Genomic DNA, 27,168 nt, shown 5'->3' on the forward strand with positions numbered 1-27,168 from the left:
TCTCAACTTAGCTCACAATAGCCCTCAATCACACCACAACATCATAGAAGTATCCTCTTGTAGTCCTTAATACCTTTGATGATGATTTGAGTTAATTTCCCTTGAGTTTGGTTCTTGAGATCTTGGGATATGTTAGGGAGGGTTTTGGAGAGCTGTTAGATGAAGCTTGGGTGAAAAATGACCCGCAATGAGTTTGAAACACCTTTAAAAAAAATGTAAGGTCGAAGGTCATCTCAAGTGGGTCCCAACCGAACTGCTTGCGAAGTCTCACAAAAATATGGATATCTCACTACTCCAATGTCGCATCAATAAACGGTTTAATGTGTTGGAAACTAGACTCGTAGACCTTAAATTTGATATATAATATATCTCAAAAAGACCTTATATAGCACACAAAATGTATTTTTCCAAAATCTCTGTTACAAAGAAAATCCTTAGTCAGTTCTTTTTCTGCAACTTAAATCTGATTTTTTCCAAACTTTATATATTATATCCAAACATCATATATAGCCATATCATGACTTTAAACTCATTTAAATCATGATTAATATGTATCATATTCATTACGTCACCTTGAAACGCACAGGGTGTAACATGAAGCACCATGCTTCTGGTGTAATCGCACCTGCGGAGGGCTAGCCGCAGGTGCTAGCTCGCAGAAGCGGCGCAACATAGGATGCCCAGTGATCGCAGAAGCGGCGACTGGACCGCATCTACGGAGGCGCAGATGTGAAGAAGACTATTGCATAAGCGGAATAGGGTCGCAGGTGCGACGCGCTCGCCGCAGAAGCGAGCTCGAAGATGCGAGCTTGTGGCCGGAGAAGCGGCTCTGGGCATTGGCCAGTGGTCCGCAGAAGCGGGGAAACAAGCGCAGGAGCGAGACCGCAGAAGTGGAACCCCGCCCACAGAAGCGAAACCAGCCAGCCTTAGGCACTTCCGCAGAAGCGGACCTTGGTCCACATAAGCGATGCTGCAGATGCGGCCTAGCGACTGCAGGTGCGGAATCGCTGGAGGCAAAATGGTCCTTATAAAATGAGACTTAGGCTATTTTAGGTTCATTTTATTGCACACTTGGGCGATTTTGGAGCTTCAAAGAGGGGGGTTTCCACCTAGCTTATTGAGGTAAGTAATTTTTATGCAATATGAGTTTAATACACAGATCATGGGTAGATTTTAACTTGAAATTTGTGAAAATTATGGGTTTAGATAAATAACCCTAGGTTTTGATAAAAATGAGATTCAACCACAAAAATGGTTATGGAATTGAGTGAAAATTATATATTTGAGTTAGTGAGGTTATTGGTAACAATTTTCTTTGAAACATTTCCGGAATCCGGGCCCGTGGATAAATTTTAGGGATCCTTCAATTGGGGTTGGGTAATTACTCTAATAGTTAGAATGTGAACTTTTGTACATATATTGATCGATTTATTCCATATTTGACTAGTTTCGGATTTTCGGCGCCGAGTTTGAGGCCTTAGAGTGGAAATTGAGGCCGGAAAGTGAGCTTTAAGACGAGATAAGTATCTTGTCTAACCTTGTAAGAGAGAATTTACCCGATATGTGATTTAAATTAATGCTTGCTTCTAATTATGGGAGCTACGTACGTACGAGGTAACGAGAGTCCGTGCGTAGCTACTAATTATGCTTATGTACGGGTAGTCTTAGGACCCAAATCATGAATTATTTGAGATGGTTGCACCCTGTTTGTTAATCAAAGTGCCTAAATTATATTGGAACTTGTTAGAAAAAATTGTGAAAGACCATTAATGGAATTTGTATTACATTGTGTATTAGCCTTTAATAACGCTTAAGTCAAATACTTATAAAGTATTCTCTCTTCTTGTGGAGCGGGCCGAACGCCTCGACAACAGATAGATGCATTTATGGTTCATGCCGCTCGACCCTCGGCAGTGTACACATTATTCTGGATCAGGCCGTACGACCTCTATATAATCGTGCGTGATAACACTCGATGTGTAATCATATATTTGATATCCTTCCCTGACTTGAGAGGCAAAATATTATAAAATGGAAATTTATTTGGAACTTACCATGTGTGAAAGGTTTATTTACTTTTTCTTATTATTGAGTTATTGTTATTATTTACATAACCCGTGCTCATTTAGAATTCTGTTTTTCTTTACTATTAGCCCATAGTAAGTGTCAATGTCGACTCTTCGTCACTACTTCTTCGAGGTTAGACTTGGTACTTACTGGGTACATATTATTTATGTACTCACACTACATTTCTGCACTAACAGTATAGGATCTGAGGCAAGTGCATCTGGCCGTCCTACCGCGTGCATTCCAGATATCCCGAGGCCTAGTGGTGAGCTACTTCCCGAGCCGTTCTACAACCCCTAAAGTCTCTCTTTTGTACTTATATTATGTCTACTTTATTTCAGACAGTAGTTGGAGTTTTGTATATTCTACTAGTTGCTCATATACTTGTGATACCAGGTCTTGGCATACACATACTAATAGACTTTATGGTTTTGGAGTATTTCTATGGTTGTAATTGCACTCAGATGTTTTCATCTTATTTATTTAAACCTGTTGTTTCCTAAATCTTTTAGTTAAGGAAAAAAAATGAATTACTTGGAAATTGCTTAAAAGAAGTAATAGCATAGTAAATTCATCGTAGGCTTGCCTAGCGGTGACGTTAGGCGCCATCACGGCCTATAGGAGGAATTGGGTCGTGACACTTGAGTCTAAAAGAATAAAATTTTCTACATGAAGGAACAAAAAGGATGATTTACTTGCAATTTGAACTTTGAACTTGCTGCTATGAAGGAGAATAGAGTTCTCTTTGTATTTGTAAATTTTTTTAAAATATTCGTTGCTTTTGGGAGATATTAGAAGACTAGCGGATAAGATAAAGAATCGGAAAAGACTATGAATTAGGGTTTCAATCAATAAAAAAAAGTCTTGACATTTAAATTTAATACTTTTGAGTTCCTTTTTAAACCTTTTGAGTAATTACCAAACTGACTTTTGAGAATTTGGGTATTATATGAAGGACTTATTCAACAAATTTTATTTTAATTTGAAAAAGTCTCTGGGGCTTACTCCTTACTAAAAAATGCACCTCAAACGCTCGGGCGTACGCCCCGAACGCTTGGGCGTACGCCTCTTGAGACTTTCGCCCCACACCATTACCTCGGGGCATTTTTGGTACGCCTCGCCCCGAAAATGCCTTTTAAAACATTGTTAATATATAGCAAATCATGACATTAGTAATAACATGGTTTTAAATACATGGATAAGCATGTATACACCCCTATGCAATGTATGTTATTTTTAGTACACCAAACCAAATAGTGGATAAGAAATAATCCCAATATAATTAATCTTAGCATTACTAACCTCAGCATTACTAATACATCATATTCAGTGTTATTTTTATACACCCTACCAAACCACCCCTGAGTTAGTTAATTTAAAATGAGGAGAGTACGTATTCTTAGTTTAACGGCCCATTTGGACATAAAAATTATTCACTTTTTTCGGATTTTATTTTAGTTTTTTTTGTGGAATCAGTGTTTGGCCACAAAAATTTCAAAATCAATTTGAAGTTGATTTTCGAAATTCGAAAAACTTCAAAAAGTTGTTTTTACAATTTTTACTTTGAATCACTTGAAAAAATTCAAAAATGACACCAATTTGTATTCATATCCAAATACAATGCCAATTTTCAAATACTATTTTCAACTTAAAATAAATTGAGTACATTTTTTCCAAATTTCACAATTTTTATATCCAAACGCCCACTAATCTTTTAGGTGAATCAGTGAACAAGGGAAAGACTGGTGGAGTTAGATGGAAATTGTTTTTTTGGTGAAATTTGAATTGCAGAAGACGACAAGTAAATTGATTAAAGTGTCAGACAAAATTTAAATCATTGAGTAAAGTGATTTAATACTTTCAAATATGCTCTTTCAACTTGAATTACTCATACTTCCGCTTTCGTTTCCAGAACATAACTTTGAACTTTCTTCAATTATTGAGAGAGAAAAATCTACTACTTTGGTTACATCATTCCTTTCTATTGCTTCTAAAATTTATATTTCTGCTCATATTTATGTCGTCAAAGGCGCAGCAGAAGAAACCAAGAACAAGCAGGATCATAACAGCAGATGATCGAACCAAAAATTATTCAAGCCGGCGAATATGCAGGTCTCTTGAGCTCGACAATAAGGCCCCTTTCATTAGATTTGGTCCTGTATTTGGACAAGACGATGTCCAAATACAGACCGCCAAGGACGAGTCTTGGCAACATGTGGTCAGATCTAACCAAGACAGTAGTAAAGCAACAACTACTGAGATCTACATGTTTGCTATTAGAGAAGTTGAAAAAGAAGCAAGAGATTCATATGACTTCATCGATCCCAAATTGACTAAAATGCCAGGACAGCAATTCCGTTGGATGATGATTAAAGATGGTTGCTTCTTTCTTCAACTTTCATTTTCTTTACTTAGGGGTCATGACAACCAATTGGGGCTAAAGCAGCATAGTATTACTAGTAGTTTGAACAAACATAAATGCGTGGCGTCTATGTTTCATGTCGGAAACCAGATTCCTCTGGTGGTACTCCGACAACTACTAGAGCAAAAACACTTCCAAAATGTGATTAAAAATGGCAAGTGGGAGCCGCCTACTTCAGATCTGGCTAAAATGACTCTCTTTCAGGTTCTGATTTCACCGGTGCTAGAAAGACGACGCCATATCCGTATACCGTCAAATCCTTTTTTACGAGGAATTGGACGAAGATTGAAGCAAATTTGGATGCATCAGCTGCAACATCAAAGTTGTGATGTGCTCCATGCTCTCCACTTACTACTTCTTGGACCAGAAACTGATCCCCTAAAAGAAGATGAAGAAGAAGATGATGGCGACGATGATGAAGAAGAAGAAGGAAAAGAAGATGAAAGAAGAGATAAATGTGACTTGGAAGCTGGAGGCAGTGTTCCTCGTGTCAGAGGCATAAGAATTATAGCTCAGAACGAAGACGAAGACGAAGAAGATGATGATGATGGTGATTATGATACTGCTGTTGGTGATAATGATAACGGCGTGCGCCGCCACACTAGTGCAGAGATGAAGCCGAAGGTGAAGAATGCCACAAAATTGAAACAATCAGGGATTCATTTTAGGGTCATAAAAACAGAAGGGATAAGAGGGATTAGGTTCAAAAGCTACTTATTTTACCCTCATCTTTCTTTGCCTCCATTATTTGTAGGATCACATACTCAACTCCTTTTGAAATCTCTCAAACGATATGAAATTAGTCAAAAATTCGACTCCAGCCGACGCGAGGTGAGCTCCTATTTGCAATTTATGTGTGATCTTATTCGCACATCTGAAGATGTCAAGCTCCTTGTATTATATGGGATCATAAAAGGGAACCGCAAATATACAGAAAAACTACCAAAAATTCTTAGAAACCTGGCCTCCAATGATAGAAGAGATGATACTAGTCTCACCCTTGTAATAGTCCAAATCAACAGCTATTATCGTCCTCCTTGGGTTACACAGTTTGGGCAATACCTTACCCTTGTTTTCTTACTCACATTTGTCCAAACGATTTACGCCATACTAGCGTACCACAAACCACCAAAGGACAAAAAATAGTTCGTCCTTTGTACTACTTACTAGATATTGATCAGTTGTTCTAAAGCAAGCAATCATAGGTTTATTTGGAATTTCTCAGAACATGCCGTATGTATGAATGCATAGCAAGTGTTTGATGAAATGCATAAGACAGCTTGAATAGCTAAAGATGCACTTGCTCATTTTACCAGTCCTATCTCTTGTTTGTCAAAGCTTCTAAAATTTACTCGGAGTGTTTTTTTTTTTTTTTTTCTTAAAAGTGTTTTTCTTGGATGTGTTTGTGTTTGACTAATTAATTTGAAAAGTAATTCTTAGCAGCAATTAATGTTTGATCAAGCTATAAATAAATATTTTTAAATATATTTTTTTCAAAAATATTTTTTAAAAAGGTGTTCCTGGAGATATGTTATTTTTTTCTGTTTCACTAAAATTGTTTTTGGTTACTTATAGAACTTTTTTTCTTCTAACAAATTAGACCCTTATGTTGTTGATCTCAAAGGGAGCAACGGTGTGAACTGCTAATGAAATTGTCACTAATTTATCTAAAGCTAAACTCTGGTAAACGACGATAATCTATCTATATAGAATAGGAGCATCAAAAGCACTCTATCAAGACAAGACAAGTGGTATAACCACAAAAAGTTGCGTTGTTAAGACAAAATAAACTACCTTTCTAACTATTTTTTTTTTGAATTTTAAATTTTGAGTAATACACTACTTGAATTAATAAATATAGATATATTATAATTTATCTATAAAAAACGAAAATATAAAAAAATAAACTACTCATTCAAATTTATCTATATAGAATAGGAGAATCAAAAGATTATAATTTATCTATAAAAAAACGAAAATATAAAAAAATAAACTACTCGTTGTGAGTAGTTTCAAGTTGGAGTTTTAAAACTATTTTACAATAAAAAAACAAAAAATAAAAAACTATCAATTCAAATTGGAGAGTAATTTCTTCCTAATATAGTAGTAGCGCGTGTGTGTATGTGTGTGTGTGTGTATATATATATATATATATATATATATATATATATATATATATATATATATATATATATATATATATATATATAAAGAGACTTATAGTTAGAACTTCTATCTATATAGAATAGGAGAAGCAAAAGCACTATATTAAGACAAGTGGTATAACCACAAAAAGGCAAGTGGCATTATTAAGACAAAATAAACTACCTTTCTAACTTTTTTTTTTGAATTTTAAATTTTGAATTAATACACTACTTGAATTAATAAATATAGATATATTATAATTTATCTATAAAAAACGAAAATATAAAAAAATAAACTACTCATTCAAATCTATCTGTGATGGCCCAAAATGTCATCTTTAAATTTAACAAGTAATTTTATGTTCTAAGACCTCGAAAAGCACCATGTATCATTCCTCGACTTGCGTGCGCAAGCCGTACAATTTTCCGAAAAGTTTTTATGTGAAAAATGAATTAAAATATGAAATAGAGCTTTAAAACTCAATTAAATTGACTTTGGTCAACATTTTGAGCAAACAGACTCGGAACAGTGTTTTAAAAATTTTGCTAAGTCCGTATTATGATTTGGAACTTGGGCGTATACCCAGAATCGAATTCCGAGGTCCCTAGCACGAGACATGGAATTTTGATGATAAATTAAAAGCTTGAAAGCTTAATGATTTTTAAGAAATTACTGATGCTGGATTTATTGACCTCGGGTCCGTATTTTAGTTCCGGAGCCCGGTATAGGTCCACTATAATATTTATGACTTGTCTGTCGAATTTGGTGAGAATCGAAGTTGATTTGACGTGATTTGGACGTCCGATTGTAAAAATATAAGTTTTAAAGTTTTCTTGGAAATTTTCTTTGATTTGGTGTCCAATTAGTAGTTCTTGGTGTTATTTTGGCAATTTGATCGTGCGAGCAAGTTCGTATGATATTTTTGAGTTTGGGTACATGTTTGGTTTGGAGCCCCGAGGGCTCGGGTTGGTTTCGGGTGGTTAACGGATCATTTTTGGACTTGGGAAAAACTGCAGAAATCTACTTCTGGTATCCTTCTTTGCGTTCGCGAGAGGGGACTCACGTTCGCGAAGAAGAAAGTGGAGGCAGATGAAAATTACTCTTCGCGTTCACGAAGGGGGGCCGCATTCGCGAAGGCTTGAGGTGCGAAGCTTCGCGTTCGCGAAGGGAAAGAGGCTGGCCAGGAAAATTAGCCTTCGCGTTCGCGAAGGGCATCTCGCGTTCGCGTAGGCCAAGCCAGGCAAACATCGCGTTTGCGAGGCAGCCCTCGCGTTCACGAAGAGTAAAAAAATTGGACAGCACAAATTTGTGCTTCGCGAACGCGAGGCACTGACCGCGTTCGCGAAGGGTAAAAATCCTAGAAACAGAACCTACGTTCTAGAAATGGGGTTTCAACCCATTTTCAAATCTTTTCCATTTTTTAGCTCGGGTAAGGCGATTTTTGGGCGATTTTCACGGGAAAACATTGGGGTAAGTGTTCCTTATCCTATATTGATTATATTTCATGATTCATACTCATTTATATCATGAATCCGTGAATTTATGGAAGAAAAATCAGATTTTTATAAATTCTTCCAAAAAAGAAAATTTAAGATTTGAAGGTCCATTTGATATCGGAATTGGATAATTTTTATATGGTTGAACTCGTAGTGGAACGGGTGTTTGAATTTCGTGAGTTTTTTCGGAATTTGTGATGTGGGTCCCACTGTCGAATATTTTAATAAATTTTAGATTTTTATCCAAAAAATTAGTAAATTCATATGGAATTAATTCCTATGATTCGTATTGAGTATATTGAATTGTTTATGAATAGATTTGAAGCTTTTGGAGACAAATTTAAAAAGAAAAGTTGTGGTTGAGTAATTGATTGGAATTTGCAAAGCGGATAAGTGTCTTGGTTAACCTTGACTTGAGGGAATAGAACCCTTAAATTATTTGTCATGTGAAATGTATGTGAACGGCGTATAGGCGAGGTGACGAGTGTCTATACATCGTCAAATTAATTATTGCATAATTACTTGAAAAATCATAAATTATTTTAAATCATGAATTAATTGTTATAATAATTATTTCTCTTCTATTCTTTGTCAAATATTAATTCTTGAATTCCTGCATTAATTGTTACATGCTATTTGAATTATGTGCCTTAATTGTTATTTGACATTTAGCATATTAAATATTAAACTGCATATTTTCTCTATGATTTCCATAATAATTTGTTATTTGCCTTGTTTGTTTCATAATTAAATCATAATTATTGTATGCTTGTTGTCTTATAATTTTATATTAATTGTTGCATTTATTGCGGAAATTTCGTCTATAAGAATTGGTAAATGAATATGTTGGAGGATCGAGTTGCACGCCGCAACAAAATTGATTATAATGAAAATGTTGGAGGATCGGGTTGCACGCCGCAACATAACTAATTATAATGAATATATTGGAGGATCGGGTTGCACGCCGCAACACACTTATTAAAAAGTCCATATTGGAGGATCGGGTTGCACGCCGCAACAGACTTATTAAAAGTCCATATTGGAGGATCGTGTTGCACGCCGCAACAGACTTATTTAAAAGTCGACATATATATATATATATATATATATATATATATATATATATTGGGGGATCGGGTTGTACGTCACAACAGACTTGATTAAAATGAATATATTGGAGGAGCGGGTTGCACGCCGCAACAGAACTAAATGTGAATATATTATGAGAGCAGGTTGCACGCTGTAACAAAACTGAATGTGAATATATTGTGAGAGCGGGTTGCACGCTGCAACAGAATTGAATGTGAATATATTGTGAGAGCGGGTTGCACGCTGCAACAGAATTGATGGAAGATAATTGGTTATGACTGCTGAGTTGGCTTCAATTATTATAAACGAGTTACCTGATTTATTTCTATTATTATTGGTGTTACTAATATTGCGTACAGTTAATGTAAGTGATCCGCCTTAGCCTCATCACAACTTCGTCGAGGTTAGGCTCAGCACTTTTCAGTACATGGGGTCGGTTGCACTGATACTACACTCTGTACTTTTTGTGCAGATTTTGGAGTTGGTCCCAGCGGCATACCATAGACTTGCTCGGATTTCAGCTACTCAGAGGAGACTTGAGGTATAACTGCACGTCGTTCGCAATTTTGAAATCCCCGTCTACTTTACTTTAGCTGTGTGTTTATTTTCAGACAACTTTATTTTATTCATGCCTTTATTTGTATTTATTCTAGAAGCCCATGCACTTGTGACACCAATCATGGGATGGTATTTAGACACCGTAGACTTTATGGATTAATCACTATATTTCAGAACGTACTTCCGCGTTTACTTATTTGTTATTAATAATTTTAAAGATTGTTTAAAAATTGGTTAATATCATTCTAACGTTGGCTTGCCTAGAAAGTAAAATGTTAGGCGCCATCACGATCTGAAGGTGGGAATTTCGGGTCGTGACAGTTGGTATCAGAGCACTAGGTTACATAGGTCTCACGAGTCACGAGCAAGCTTAATAGAGTCTGAAGGATCGGTACGGAGATGTATGTACTTATCTCTCAGAGGCTATGGAGTTTAGGAACAATTTCACTTCTTTCATTCCTTATCATGCGGCATTGGTTTATCTTGAAACATATATCTCATATTCTTTTGTATCCACTCGTATATGATATTGCGCACTCGGTCTCAGTTGTGCGTCGACGGTTAGTGATACCACCGATGGATTACGAGAGATCCATAGATGCTCAACATTGCCTCAACGTGTGATTCCGACTGATGATGCGGACGTATTGAGAGATCAACCAGTGAATCATGTGAGGGGTGCAACGGACCTTGGCATCTGGTTGATTTATACGAGCTGTGAAGGGTAATATTGTGGATCATCGGACGTGGTAAACTATGACATCGCTCCGAGTGGGGGAGTCCACTATCAATGGATGGATTGTGGGGTCATGTGTTATATCAGTTTTGGCCTGAAATGTATATATGTGGTACTGAAAGGTTCTCCAAAATTTATACATGTTTAAGACCTGAGATTTTATAGAGGATAAGATTGGGACTTGCGGTATGTCCGCCTACTTAATAATCCTATACTTCAGTACCAAAAGAGTTAGAGAAATAACTTTAATTTTCAGAAAGTCTACTCAGCGTGGACGTTATGGTTGCGGATTTTGGGGTGCTTCGGAGGGAATACAGTGGTTGACGAGATTTTGGACCAAGATTTATCTGTATGGAGCTCTACTTTTGTGATCGTTGTGTATAAATAGGGGTGTTAAGAAATGGGTCAGCTCAACAGTGTTGAGTCAGCATAACAAAAGAATAAATTGACCTTGGGAGAGATAATTCTCCACAAGTGTCTGTGGCAAGCCTATGAAGAGAGCAGACCAGCCAATGCAACATCGCCCACTTGGCTCAGTTCTCATAAATGCGTTTGAAAGAGTTTGTTCCTGGACTCTCCGTAATGCGTGGCGCATAGTGTTTGAACGGTTGCGTCAGGTCACCAAGACGGTGTCATAATATGACATCAGGTTCAATAAGTTAGCCCGTCATATTCCTACTTTGTTTCCTACAGCCAGAGAGCGAGTCCACAGACTCATTGAAGGACCCAATTATAATTATAAAATTTGGTACGACTCGGGAGCTACAGGCTAATACTTCATTTCCGCTAGTGGTAGAAATTGCCAAGATATTAGAACGTGTTCGGGAAGGAAACTAAGGAGACCAAGATGTCTCGAGGTTTTGGGGGATTCAGTAGATTCTACTCTGCAAGTATAAATCATTATGGCAGGGGCCTTATAATAATAGCTACCAGTCGAGCATTCAGATGGCTCCATATGAGGCCTTATACGGAAGGCGATGCTGATCGCCAGTTGGTTGGTTTGAACCGGGAGAGGCTCGATTGTTGGGTACCGATTTGGTACAGGATGCCATGGATAAGGTCAAGATTATTCAGGATCGACTTCGCACAACTCAGTCTAGGCAAAAGAGTTATGTTGACCGAAAAGTTCATGATATTGCACTCATGGTTGGATAAAGAATATTGCTCCGGGTTTCACCTATGAAAGGTGTAATGAGGTTCGGAAAGAAGGGCAAGTTGAGCCCTAGGTATATCGGACCCTTTGAAATTCTTGAAAGGGTGGGTGAAGTAGCCTACAGGATTGTATTACCACCTAGTTTATCAGCGGTTCATACGGTGTTCCATGTGTCTATGCTCCAGAAATATCATGGTGATCCGTCCCATGTGTTAGATTTCAGCTCAGTCCAATTGGACAAAGATTTGACTTATGAGGAGGAGCCGGTGGCTATTCTAGCCCGGTAGGTCCGACAATTGAGGTCTAAGAGTTATCCTTCAGTTCGGGTGCAATGGAGAGGTCAGCCGGTAGAGGCATCTACCTGGGACTGGAGTCCGAGTCGGACATGCAGAGTAAATATCCACACCTTTTCTCCACCTCAGGTACTTTTTCTAACTCCGTTCGAGGACGAACATTTGTTTTAGAGGTGGAGAATGTGATGACCCAAAATGTCATATTTAAATTTAATAAGTAATTATGTGTTCTAAGACCTCGAAAAGCACCATGTATCATTCCTCGACTTGCATGCACAGTCCGTACAATTTTTCGGAAAGAGTTTATGTGAAAAATAGATTAAAATGTCAAATAGAGCTTTAAAACTCAATTGAGTTGACTGTGGTCAATATTTATCAGTGTTTTGACAATTTTGGTAGGTCCGTATCGTGATTTGGGACTTGGGCGTATGCCCGGAATCGAATTTCGAGGTCCCTAGCCCGAGATATGGAATTTTGATGAAAAATTAAAAACTTGAAAGTTTAATGATTTTTAAGACATTACTGATGTTGGATTTATTGACCTCGGGTCCGTATTTTAGTTATGGAGCATGGTATAGGTCCACTATAATATTTATGACTTGTCTGCCAAATTTGGTGAGAATCGGAGTTGATTTGAGGTGATTCGGACGTCCGGTTGTAAAAATATAATTTTAAAGTTTTCTTGGGAAATTCCTTTGATTTGGTGTCCGATTCGTAGTTCTTGGTGTTATTTTGGCGATTTGATAGCGCGAGCAAGTTCGTATGATGTTTTAGGACTTGGGTGCATGTTTGGTTTGGAGCCCCGAGGGCTCGGGTGGTTAACGGATCATTTTTGGACTTGGGAAAAACTGCAGAAATCTGCTTCTGGTATCCTTCTTCGCGTTCGCGAGAGGGGGCTCGCGTTCGTGAAGAAGAAACTGGAGGCAGATTAAAATTACTCTTCGCGTTCGCGAAGGGGGGGCCGCGTTCGCGAAGGCTTGAGGTGCGAAGTTTCGCGTTCGCGATCGAAGCCTTGCGTTCGCGAAGGGAAACAGGCTGGCCAGGAAAATTAGCCTTCGCGTTCGCGTAGGCCAAGCTACGCAAGCATCGCGTTCGCGAGGTAGCCTTCGCGTTCGCGAAGAGTAAAAAAATTGGACAGAAAAAATTTGTGCTTCGCGAACGCGAGGCACTGACCGCGTTCGCGAAGGGTAAAAATCTTAGAAACAGAACTTAAGTTCTAGAAATAGGGTTTCGACCCATTTTCAACTCTTTTCCATTTTTGAGCTTGGAAAAGGCGATTTTTGGGCTATTTTCACGGGAAAATATTAGGATAGGTGTTCCTTATCCTATATTGTTTATATTTCATAATTTCTTACTCATTTATATCATGAATCCGTGAATTTATGAAAGAAAAATCAGATTTTTATAAATTCTTCCAAAAACGAAAATTTAAGATTTGAAGGTCTATTTGATATCGGAATTGGATAATTTTTGTATGGTTGAACTCGTAGCGGAACGGGTATTCGAATTTTGTGAGTTTTTTCAGAATTTGAGACGTGAGTCCCACTGTCGAATATTTTAATAAATTTTGGATTTTTATCTGGAAAATTAGTAAATTCATATGGAATTAATTCCTATGATTCGTATTGAGTATATTGAATTGTTTATGAATATATTTGAAGCTTTTGGAGATAAATTTAAAAAGAAAAGTTGTGGTTGAGTAATCGATTGGAATTTGCAAAGCGGGTAAGTATCGTGGTTAACCTTGACTTGAGGGAATAGAACTCTTAAATTATTTGTCATGTGAAATGCATGTGAACGACGTACAGGCGAGGTGACGAGTGTCTATACGTCGTCAAATTAATTGTTGCATAATTACTTGAAAAAGCATAAATTATTTTAAATCATGAATTAATTATTATAATAATTGTTTCTCTCATATTCTTTGTCAAATATTAATTCTTGAATTTCTGCATTAATTGTTACATGTTATTTGAATTATGTGCCTTAATTGTTATTTGACATTTAGCATATTAAATATTAAACTGCATATTTTCTCTCTGATTTCCATAATAATTTGCTATTTTCCTTGTTTGTTTCAAATTTAAATCATAATTATTGTATGCTTGTTGTCTTATAATTTTATATTAATTATTGCATTTATTGGGGAAATTTTTTTTATAAGAATTGGTAAATAAATATGTTGGAGGATCGGGTTGCACGCCGCAACAGAATTGATTATAATGAATATGTTGGAGGATCGGGTTGCACGCCGCAACAGAATTGATTATAATGAATATGTTGGAGGATCGGGTTGCACGCCGCAACAGATTTAATTATTATGAATATATTGGAGGATCGGGTTGCACGCCGCAACAGACTTATTAAAAAGTCCATATTGGAGGATCGGGTTGCACGCCGCAACAGACTTATTACAAGTCCATATTGGAGGATCGGGTTGCACGCCGCAACAAACTTATTTAAAAGTCGACATACTCCCCCAATATATATATATATATATTGGGGGATCGGGTTGCATGTCGCAATAGACTTGATTAAAATAAATATATTGGAAGAGCGGGTTGCACGCCGCAACAGACTGAATGTGAATATATTGTGAGAGCGGGTTGCACGCTGTAACAGAACTGAATGTGAATATATTGTGAGAGCGGGTTGCACGCTACAACAGAATTGATGGAAATGATAATTGGTTATGACTGCTGAGTTGGCTTCAATTATTATAAACGAGTTAACTTATTTATTTCTATTATTGTTGTTGTTACTAATAGTGCGTACAGGTAATGTAAGTGACTCGCCTTAGCCTCGTCACTACTTCGTCGAGGTTAGGCTCAGTACTTACTAATACATGGGGTCGGTTGTACTGATACTACACTCTGCACTTCTTGTGCATATTTTGGAGTTGGTACCAGCGGCGTACCATAGACTTGCTCGGATTTCAGCTACTTAGAGGAGACTTGAGGTATAACTGCACGGCGTTCGCAGTTCTGAAGTCCCCGTCTACTTTACTTTAGTTGTGTGTATCTTTCCAGACAGCTTTATTTTATTCAGGCCTTTATTTGTATTTGTTCTAGAAGCTCGTGCACTTGTGACACCAATCCTGGGATGGTATTTAGACACCGTTGTCTTTATGAATTAATCAATATATTTAAGACCGTACTTCCGCGTTTACTTATTTGTTATTAATAAATTTAAAAATTATTTAAAAATTGGTTAATATCATTCTAACGTTGGCTTGCCTAGCTAATGAAATGTTAGGCCCCATCACGGTCCGAAGGTGAAAATTTCGGGTCGTGACACTATCTATATAGAATAGGAGAATCAAAAGATTATAACTTATCTATAAAATAAAAAAAATAAAAAAAAATAAACTACTCATTCAAATTGGGAAGTAGTTTCAAGTTGAAGTTTTAAAACTATTTTACAATAAAAAATAAAAAATAAAAAACTATCAATTCAAATTGGAGAGTAATTTCTTCCTAATATAGTTGTGTGTGTGTGTGCGCGTATAGTTAGAACTTCTATCTATATAGAATAGGAGAAGCAAAAGCACTGTATTAAGACAAGTGGTATAACCACAAAAAGCCAAGTGGCATTGTTAAGACAAAATAAACTACCTTTCTAACTATTTTTTTTTTGGAATTTTAAATTTTGAATTAATACACTACTTTAATTAATAAATATAGATATATTATAATTTATCTATAAAAATAAAAAAAAATAAAAAAAAATAAACTACTCATTCAAATCTATCTATATAGAATAGGAGAATCAAAAGATTATAATTTATCTATAAAAAACAAAAAATATAAAAAAATAAATCACTCATTCAAATTTGGGAGTAGTTTCAAGTTGGAGTTTTAAAACTATTTTACAATAAAAAATAAAAAATAAAAAACTATCAATTCAAATTGGGGAGTAATTTCTTCCTAACATAGTAGTGTGTGTGTGTGTGTGTATAAAGAGACTTATAGTTAGAACTATTATGAGAAAAGTCGTACATATATACATAACTAAAGTCATAATAAACAAATAGTCATAAAGGAAGAATAAAGAATACTAAAAACAAATCAAGTGATAGCCTACAAATGCAAAATACAAAAATATAAAGAAACTATTAGGAGATTATATAAAACACAATTTATTAATTATTAAAAATATTGGCAGGTTTTTTATAAAAATAATAAAAGGCTTGTCTCTTTATACTTTTGATGAATTAAAAATTATAATTTAGGAAAAAAATTATATTATTTAAATTTTTAGTAAAATATATAATGAGAAAAATAATCAAATATTATAGTATAAAGGATATATGAAAAGAGAGGGATAAAGATAATTTTACAATATTTATATTTTTAATTAATAAATAAAATATAAATAAATAACACTCAATAAAATTATTGATAAATTTAGAAAATTGAAGAATTTTGAACAGTATAACATAAGTATAAAAAAGAAATTCCATACTAAGAAAATTTCAGTAAAATATAAAATGAGAAAACTAATCAAATAATATATTAAAAAAGAATGTACGAAAAGAGATGGATAAAGATAATTTTATAATATTTATATTTTTAATTAATAAATAAATAACACTCAATAAAATTATTGATAAATTTAGAAAATTTAAGAATTTTGTATAGTATAACATAATTATAAAACATATTTCCATAATAAGAAAAATATACTTATGTTTTATTAAAACAGAAGTGATGTAAAAATATTAAGCCAATTGACAAGGTAATAAAAAGTCACATTAGTAAATATATAGTACTAAGTACATACTAATTTAATAAAGAATAAACAAGGAATAAATAATTTTTTTGATTACTCTGTGCAGTTGGTTGCTCCATCAGCCGGAGAAGATATTAAAGAAATAGTTAATCCTAATATTGAAAAACATATGAACTCAAAACACAATGTGACATCAGAAGTCAATGTTGTTTGTGATCCTGCAGTATAAATTAAATTGTCGGTTCTCATAATCAATAAATTTTGTTCACAATCGAAGATATTGTTGGGCAAAATATCTTGATAATTGTAGTACAAGATTAAATAATAGAATGAGAAAACTATTCAAATATTATACTCAAGTAGAAAAGAATGTATGAAAAGAGAGGGATAAAGATAATTTTATAATATTTATATTTTTAATTAATAAATAAAATATAAATAAATAGCACTCAATAAAATTATTAATAAATTTAGAAAATTGAAGAATAAGTATAAAAATATATTTCCATAATAAAATAAATTCAGTAAAATATAAAATGAGAAAACTAATCAAATATTATATTAGAAAAGAATGTACGAAAAGAGATGGATAAAGATAATTTTATAATATTTATATTTTTAATTAATTAATAAATAACACTCAATAAAATTATTGATAAATTTAGCAAATTGAAGAATTTTGAACATTATAATATAAGTATAAAAAATATATTTCCAAAATAAGAAGATATATACTTATGTTCTATTAAAACATAAGTGATATAAAAATATTAAGCCAATTGACAAGTTAATAAAAAGTCAAATTAGTAAATGTATAGTACTAAGTACTTGCTAATTTAATAAAGAATAAACAAGGAATAATCAAATTTTTTTATTACTATAGTGCTTTGTATCCTTTGATTTTGTATAGATTTTATTATATTTATGTACACTATATTAAATAATAAAATAATAACTAATATTTATTAAAATAATATGATATATTAGATCATAATTTTCTAAGATTAATATTTTGTCAAATTATCTGCGCATCGCGTGGGTTCTAACACTAGTATAGGTTAACAATCATTCGGACTAAACTAATTTATCTAATATAACTGAATTTATTAATTAAGTCTAATATATGTGAATTTATTTAAAAATTTAATTTTATTAGGCTAGTTAATCTTGTTCTCATATTTCTGTTATTACTGGTTGGTTCTTGCGCTTTGGTTTTCTGATTGCTTTGCTAGTATTGCTGCTTATTGTTATTCTCTTTTTATCTTTTCTGAGCCTTTTTATCCTCTTTATCTTTATATCTTTCCTGAGCCGAGGGTATACCGAAAACAATCTCCTACTTTTTCAAGGTAAGGATAAGGATTGCGTACAAACTAATCTTCCTAAATCCCACATATGAGATTTTACTAAATTTGTTATTATTGATGTTGTTAGGCTAGTTCATCTAGTCGGACTTCAAATAATGAGTCCACTTTATCACCTCAAAGTTCACTAGATGTCATCTTGTTTTAAAGGCCCAAACCTATGCTATGTGAAAATGATATCACAACAAGTCAAGTCACATAAAAGAGCCAATAAAATTATCATACATGCTAATAACACAGTGACATGCTATAGTCATTCTAATGCGGTCTTATCACTGTTTTAATCCGATTGGTTAGTAACTCAATTAAACCATTCAAACTATAGCAAACTTAAGGAGTTTGTCCTTGTTAAAGCTCCTTGTTTCCGCAATTATAAACGGGAGTCTTTCGTTATCAAAAGGGCATTAGAAATGAAGAATTTACAAGAAAGACATCAAATCAATCAAAGTCAATACCTTGATTTGGAGAATTAATCATCTCATTAAATTCAGCATGACCAATACCTTGTCTGATTCCTTAAATGAGAAAAAGTAATCTCCTCATAATATTCAAGCATGACAAATACCTTGTCTCGTTTGGTTGCAATTTTGTATCTTCTTATATTAATATATACTCGCACAAATTATGCAGGAATTGATATATTATTTTAAGCCAGGTAGAATGTCAAAATAAATATACATGTATTAGTAATTCGGCGAGTAGACTATATATTTAAAGATAAAACTACCCTTAAAGTAAGTAGTTCTTGTATAACGATAATCCCTTCATTATTAATCATCGTATAAAATTTTTTCATTAAAAATTATTATATAACTAATCATCCCATAATAATTTATGCATTATTAGTTCTTACATTGCTACTTGTCTCCGGCGGAAAGACCCTAAATTCATGCTTATGATTCTAATTCGAGATCAAACATCAAATCGTTGAATTTAAATTCACAAAAATTCAAGATCAAAACTGTAACGACCCGGCTGGTCGTTTTGAGTATTACAATCTCGTTTCCCCATTTACTTCTCAAATTATACTTTACAGTTATTGTGTGAATTTTCGGGGTAATTGGTTCGGGTCTAGTGAGGTTTTTGAAGGAATTGGAACACTTAGTTCCAAGGTTAAAAGCTTAAGTTAAAATAGTGCACGGATGCAGACTTATGTGTAAACGACCTTGGATTCGATTTTTTATGATTCCAATACCTTCGTATGGTGATTTTGGACTTAGGAGCGTGTCCGAAAAATTATTTGGAGGTCCGTAGTGAAATTTGGCTTGAATTGTCAAAAGTTACATTTTTGGGAAGTTTGATCGGGGGGGTTGACTTTATGATATCGGGGTCGGATTCCGGAAACTGAAATAGGTCCGTAATGTGAAATGTGACTTGTATGCAAAATTTGAGGTCAATCGGATTTGATTTGATGTGTTTCGGCGTAAGTTATATAATTTGAAGTTACAAAGTTCAATGATTTCGAATTGAGGTGTAATTCGTCGTTTCGATGTTGTTAGGTGTGATTTGAGGCATTGAGTAGGTTCGTGTTATGTTATGGGACTTGTTGATATAATTGGTTAAGGTCCCGGGGGCCTCGGGTGAGTTTCGGACGGTTAACGGATCAAATTTGAACTTATGGAAATGCTGGAACTGTTGTCTACTGGTGTGATCGCACCTGCGAAGATTTTGATCACAGGTGCGAAGCCGCATGTGCACGAGATCAGGCGCAGAAGCGGCCAAGAGTGGGACTGGGCAGTGCTCGCAGGTGCGAGGAATTTTTCGCATCTGTGAGGCCATAGGTACGAAGGTGTGTGCAGATGCGGACTGGGACTGGCGTGAGGCGACCGCAGGTACGAAGGTGTTGCGCAGATGCGGACTGGGGCTGGCGTGAGGCGACCGCAGGTGCGAAGGGGAATACGCATATGCGAACCCGCAAATGAGAGAAAAAGGGCCGCAGATGCGAGGTTTTGGAAGGCTGGCTGTTTCCGCAAGCGCGCATTTTTATCCGCAAAAGCGGATGCGCAGGTGCGAGCCCAGGCACTACAGGTGCGGAAATGTCTGGGTAGTGTTTAAAACGAGGGTTCCGAGATTTTTTCTCATTTTGGACACTTTGGAGCTTGGTTTGGGCGATTTTGGAGAGGAATTTTTTCACATAACTTGGAGTAAGTGTTCTTAACCCCCTTGTGATTATATTCCATGAATTCATCTTCATTTTTGGTGTAAGATTATTGAATCTTCTAGAGAAATAGAAGGAAATTTTTATATTGTCACAAAATGAATTTTTCAAGTTTGAATACCGATTTGGAGTCGGATTTGAGTGAAATTAGTATGGTTGAACTTGTAATTGGATGGATTGTCGTATTTTGTGAGTTTCGTCGGATTTCGAGATGTGGGCCCTACAGGTGATTTTGGGGCGCAATTTCGGATGTTTGGAAAATATTAGTATTTTGATATGAAATTTGTCACGACCCAAAAATTTCCACCGACGGGACCGTGATGGCGCCTAACATTTCACTTGCTAGGCAAGCCAACGTTAGAAAATCGTTAAACTAATTTCTTACTTCCATTTAGTAAATAAAAATAATTAACTAAGATGCAATATAATAAGTACGGAATATTAGAAAACTATTTTAATTACTACCACCCGGATCTGGAGTCACAATTTACGAGCATTCTAGAATTTACTACAAGTAATAATCTGAAAGAAATACAACTATCTGAATGAAAGAAAACAGTAGGACATAAAAGATAGACGGGGACTTCAAGGTCTGTGAACGCCGACAGATCTACCTTGAGTCTCCGGACAATGGACCAGTAGCAAATCTCGATCAACCTGAGCCGATATCAAAATCTGCATAGAAAGTGCAGAGTGCAACATCAGTACAACCGACCCCATGTACTGGTAAGTGTCGAGCCTAACCTCGGCGAAGTAGTGACGAGGCTAGGACAAGACACCCACATATAACCTGAATAGTATAATCATGCTAGTGACAACAACAGTAAATAAAGCAATAACGCAGAAATAATGGGAAGGGGGAATACAACATAAAGAGTGAGAATAATAAAAAAACAGAATTAAACAAAAAATTCTTAAACGAATTGAGCAATTAAAAGAACAAAAGAAAACTGCACGGCATCACCCTTCATGCTTTTACTCTCAACCTCACCAAATAAATAAATAAATAGAACGGCAAGGCATCACCCTTCCTGCTTTTCACTCTTCCTCACAATATAAATAATGCATGCACGACATCACCCTTCGTTCTTTACACTCTTACTCACAATATAAATAATGCATGCACGGCATCACCCTTCGTGCTTTACACTCTTCCTCACAATATAAATAATCAATAACAATGGATAGATAAGAGTATCACAAAGAAATTAGTATTTTACCCATAATCAATAGCACAATATAATCTCAACCTTGAATCAATATTCGAAAGTTACCAAATCTCAGTGAAACTAGATATGAGTCACCCATCATTTCAAATAACTTGATAAGCATGGATAGTAGAATTTAAGGCTACAAAATAGATAAGAATAGAATTTTACTCGCATGCTATGACTCGACAATAACGCATAGATGCTCGTCACCTCACCTATAAATCGTATTTAACAACCAAACACGTAGTAAATGAACACATAATTCCTATTCCCTCAAGCCAAAATTAGATACGGCACTTACCTCGCTCCGAATGGCACTTAATTCTCAATCATAACTTTCTCTTTGGAATTCATCTCCAAACCAATCGTATCTATTCAAAAATGACTCAATAATATCAAATATTGCTAAAGGAATCAATTATTTTTCGTAAATTAAATTTCCCAAATTTTCCTCTAAAAAGTCAAAAAATTAACCCCGGGCCCGCTTGGTCAAAACTCGAGGTTCGGACCAAAATCCTTTTACCCATTCACCCCCGATCCCGAATATGTAATTAGTTTTGGAATCCGACCTCAAATTGAGGTCTAAATCCCCAAATTTCCGAAATTCCTAGTTTCTACCCTAACCCCTAATTCTACTATGAAAACTCTAGATTTTAGGTTGAAAATTCAAGAAATGTAATGGGTAATTGAAAGAAAATGGTTTAGAATCACTTACCAATAATTTGGGGAAAAAATGGCTCTTGAAAAATCGTCTCTCACCGTTTGGTTTTTGAGAAAATGAATTTTTGGCTAAAATCCCCTTTTTGGATTCTGTTAGGTGCTGGGCGACAGTATTCATCGCGTTCGCGAAGGGTACTGGCTGCCAAGCCTACGCGTTCGTGAGACCCATCTCGCGTTCGCGATGGTTACTCCCCCCTGGCCTTCACGTTCACAAGGCATTTCTCGCGTTCGTGATGAAGGAATGGCTGACTCCCCCTCCCCAATGCCTAACACTACATGTTCGCGATGGGCTTGTTGCGTTCGCGAAGGGTAACGCCCTTATTACTTCGCGTTAGCGACCAAGCCTTCGCATTCACGAAGAAGAAATCTTCAGCTTCCCAGCTTACTCTTCGCGTTCGCGAGAGTACCTTCGCGAACGCGAAGAAGGACATGCCAGAACACCTGCTACGGCAAAATACCAGATTTCCAAAGTCCAAAACATCTCGTGGCATATCCGAAACCCACCCGAGCCCTCGGGGCTCCAAACCAAACATGCACACAAGTCTAAAAGCATCATACGAACTTGCTCGCGCGATCAAATTGCCAAAATAACACCTAGAACTATGAATTTAGCACCAAATCAAATGAAATTCTCAAGAACACTTTAAAATTTCTATTTTCTCAACTGGAAGTCCGAATCACGTCAAATCAACTCCGTTTCTCACCAAATTTTACAGACAGGTCTTAAATATCATAATGAACCTGTACCGCGCTTCGAAACTAGAATACGGACCCGACACTAACAACGCCAAACATCAATCAATTCTTAAAAATAATTAATTTTCAGACTTTTAATTTTTATCAAAAATTCATAACTTGAGCTAGGGACCTCCGAATTTGATTACGAGCATACGCCCAGGTCCCATAATTCGATACGGACCCACCAAGACCGTCAAAACATGGATCCGGGCTCGCTTACCAAAAGTATTGACCGAAGTCAACTAAAATCAACTTTTTAGGCCAAAACAATTCTTATTTTCATTAGTTTTGAACATAAACGCTTTCCGGAAACCTGCCCGGACTGCGTACGCAAATCGAGAAGGATAAAAATGAGATTTTTAATGCTTAAGAGTGCAAATTCGAGTTCTAAAATATAAGATGACCTTTTGGGTCATCACATTCTCCACCTCTAAAACAACCGTTCATCCTCGAACGGACATAGAAAAGTACCTGGGCTGGTGAAAAGGTGGGGATATCTACTCCGCATATTGAACTCGGACTCCCAAGTAGCTACCTCAATAGGCTGACCTCTCCACTGCACTCGAACTGAAGGGTAACTCTTAGATCTCAACTGGTGAACTTGCCGAGCTAGAATTGCCACTGGCTCCTCCTCGTAAGTCAAATCATTGTCCAACTAGACAGAGCTGAAATCTAACACATGGGACGAATCGCCGTGATACTTTCAAAGCATGGACACATAGAATACCGGATGAACAGCTGCTAAACTAGGTGGCAACGCTAGCCTGTAAGCCACATCTCTCATTCTCTCCAGAATCTCAAAAGGTCCGATATACCTAGGGCTCAACTTACTCTTCTTTCCGAACCTTATTACACCCTTCATGGGTGATACCCGAAGTAACACTCTCTCTCCGACAATGAATGCAACATCACGAACTCTACGGTCGGCATAACTCTTCTGCTGGACTGAGCTGTGCGAAGTCGATCCTGAAAAATCTTGACCTTATCCAAGGCATCCTGTACTAAGTCTGTGCCTAATAACCAAGCCTCTCCCAGCTCGAACCACCCAACTGGCGACCAACACCGCCTACCATATAATGCCTCATAGGGAGCCATCTGAATGCTTGACTGGTAGCTGTTATTGTAGGCAAACTCTGCAAGGGGAAAGAACTGATCCCATGATCCTCCAAAGTCTATAACACAAGCACGGAGCATATCCTCCAAGATCTGAATAGTACGCTCGGATTGTTCGTCCGTCTGAGGATGAAATGTTGTGCTCAACTCAACCCGTGTACCCAACTCACGTTGAACTGCCCTCCAAAAGTGCGAGGTAAACTGCGCAACTCGATCAGAAATGATAGACACGGGCACACCATGAAGACGGATGATCTCATGAATGTAAATGTAACGACGCAACTGGTCGTTTTGACTTTTAGAACCCCGTTCCTCTAAATAAAACTTCTCGTATGTGCTTTAAATAATTTATGACTCGTGGGGATGGTTGGTTCGGGATTTGGAAGTGTTTGGGTTGAAATCGGAACACTCGGTTCTTTAGATTGGCTTTAAAAGGCCAAGTTTGACTTTGGTCAACTTTTTAAGCAAACAGACTCGGATCAGTGTGTTGACACTTTCGGTAGGTCCGTATCGTAATTTGGGACTTGGGCGTATACCCGGAATCAAATTTCGAGGTCCCTAGCCCTAGATATAAAATTTTGATTAAAGTGAAATTAGTGACCGGATGTTAAATTATGTGCGAACGACCCCGGAATAGAATTTTGATGATTCCAACAGCTCCGTATGGTTATTTTGGACTTAGGAGCGTGTTCGAAATTTTATTTGGAAGTCCGTAGTGAAATTAGGCTTGAAATGGCTAAAACAAGAATTTAAGTTTGGAAGTTTGATCAGGGAGTTGACTTTTGATACCAGAGTTGGAATACAGTTCCAAAAATTCGCATAGGTCCGTTATGTCATTTATGACTTGTGTGCAAAATTTGAGGTCAATCGGAGTTGATTTGATAGGTTTCGACATCGAATGTAGAAGTTGAAAATTCTTAGTTTCATTAAGCTTGAATTGGGGTATGATTCGCGGTTTTAGCGTAGTTTGATGTGATTTAGAGGTTCGACTAAGTTTGTATGATATTTTAGGACTTGTTGGTATATTTGGTTGAGGTCCCGAGGGCCTCAGGTGAGTTTCGGATGGTTAACGGATCACAAATTGGACATAAACAGCTGCTGCAATTTTTCTCTTCTGCTGTATATTCTGGGTTGGGATCGAGCCCCAGATCGAACCCAGATTTCGAGCCCACAATCGAGGCCTGAGTCAAAGCCAGGGACGAGGCTCAGTATCGAAGCCTCGATCGAAGGCAAGGCTCGAGGGCATGATCGAAGGTAAGGCTCGGGGGCAGGATCGAGGCCCATGCTCGCAGCCCTGATCGAAGGCACATGCTCGATGCCCTGATCGAAGGCCCAACCTCGATGCCCTGATCGAAGGCACATGTTCGATGCCCTGATCGAGGCCATGACCGAGGTCCAGGCTCGAGCCTGTGATCGAAGTCGCGATCGAGGCCCAGTTCGAGGACCAGTTCCGAAGGCTGCTCGGCAGTTTTATAAAAAGAGGGCATTCGTCCCATTTGCCATTTCTAACGAACTTGAGCTTGAGCAGAGGCGACTTTTGGCAGATTTTCAAGGGGAAAACATTGGGGTAAGTGATTCTAACTCGGATTTGGTCTACATACACAAATATATCATTGTTTTCAGCATTTAATTAGTGTTTTGAGATTGAAATTTGGAAAATTTTAGAAATCTCATGGAAACAAATTTTGGAGATTTCCGTATCGGTTCGGAGTCGGATTTGAGTGGAACTAGTATAGTTGGACTCGTAATTGAATGAGTTGTCGGATTTCATAACTTTTGCTGGATTCCGAGATATGGGCCCCACAGACGAATGTTTCTTATTAATTTCGAAATTTTTATTGAAAATGTAGTATTTTCTTATAGAATTGATTCCTATAAATTTTAGTGATTGTATCTAATTATTTTTGGTTAGATTCGAGTCAATCGAAGTTGGATAATCGAGGAAAAGGCCTACTAGTGGATTAAAGTGGAGCAAGACGAGGTAAGTCTCTTGTCTAATCTTATGAGGGGGGAAATTACCCCATAGGGATTAAATTGAATAATTATTGCTAATTGCGGGGGCTACGTACGCACGAGGTGACGAGAGTCCGTGCGTAGCTACTATTAATGCTAAAGTCCGGGTAGTTTAGGACTCAAAGCATGAATTACTTGTGTAAATTATATTCTTTATTTAATTTTTTATATATATATATATATATATATATATGAATATGTTGTAAATTTCCAGATAAAGATATCAAAGGATGAAAATCTCATATGCTTAATTTTCTGTTTAAATTAATTAATTATTAAAAAAAGAAATTGTTCTCCTCCCAAATTTATCTTATAATAAACATACTGTCCTTCCGGAGGCACATAAAAAAATGTCCTCCTTTCTTGTGGAGCGGGCCGAATGCCTCGGCAGGATAGATGCATCTATGGATCGCGCCGCACGTCCCTCGGCAGTGTACACGACACTCTGGATCGGGCCGTACGTCCTCGGCAGAAATCGTGCTTAATAATAATAATAATTACACGATACCTGGACAGTTTACTACAGCTTGTAAAGCTATTTGATAAATTGGAAATTTATTGAAATTGAATTGCAGCTTGTAAAGCTATTTGATAAATTAGAAATTTATTAACAATTGAATTGCAGTATGTAAAGTTATTTGATAAAATGGATTTTTTATTGAAATTGAAGGATTTACTTAAAAGATTGAGAATTATTGGAATTGAAGGAATTTAATTACTTCAATTGGTTCAATAAATTATTGTTAATTATGTGAATCATCGTTGATATAAATATTTCTATTTTCATGATTATTTAATATTATTGACCCATAGTGAGTGTCATAGTCGGCCATCTCGTCTCTACCTCTTCGAGATTAGGCTTGATACTTACTGGGTACACGTTATTTTCGTACTCATACTGCACTTGCTGCATATTTTATTGTGCAGGAACATATATGTATAGCGGCCTTGTGGGCGCAGAGATGTTATAAAAATTGTGGGGACATAGGTGAGCTACATTCTATATTACGATCCGCAACTAACAAAATCTCCTTCAGAGTTATTATATTTTTTCTGTCTAATTTGTATTCTGGAAAGATGTTATATTTTATTTTAATTCCCTAGTAAATGCTCATTCTCTTGTGACACCGGGTTTTGGGAATGGTTGTGAATTGTTTAAAAATT

At 36.3% G+C, this 27,168-nt stretch overlaps 1 protein-coding gene across 1 annotated transcript; it reads left to right on the top strand.

Annotated features, from left to right (window-relative positions):
* The first annotated feature begins 4,084 nt into the window (after positions 1–4,084).
* LOC104114100 (uncharacterized) lies at positions 4,085–5,635 on the top strand. Its single transcript, XM_070185508.1, has one exon. The coding sequence runs from the start codon at positions 4,085–4,087 to the stop codon at positions 5,633–5,635; it is 1,551 nt and encodes a 516-aa protein (XP_070041609.1).
* The last annotated feature ends 21,533 nt before the right edge of the window (positions 5,636–27,168 follow it).

Source organism: Nicotiana tomentosiformis, chromosome 9 (assembly GCF_000390325.3).
Source record: "Nicotiana tomentosiformis chromosome 9, ASM39032v3, whole genome shotgun sequence".
In the NCBI taxonomy this organism is placed as follows: domain Eukaryota; kingdom Viridiplantae; phylum Streptophyta; class Magnoliopsida; order Solanales; family Solanaceae; genus Nicotiana; species Nicotiana tomentosiformis.

What these genes read in the sequence shown, in the direction of transcription:
- LOC104114100 (XM_070185508.1), top strand. Translation starts at nt 4,085, where the DNA reads ATGTCGTCAAAGGCGCAGCAGAAGAAACCAAGAACAAGCAGGATCATA.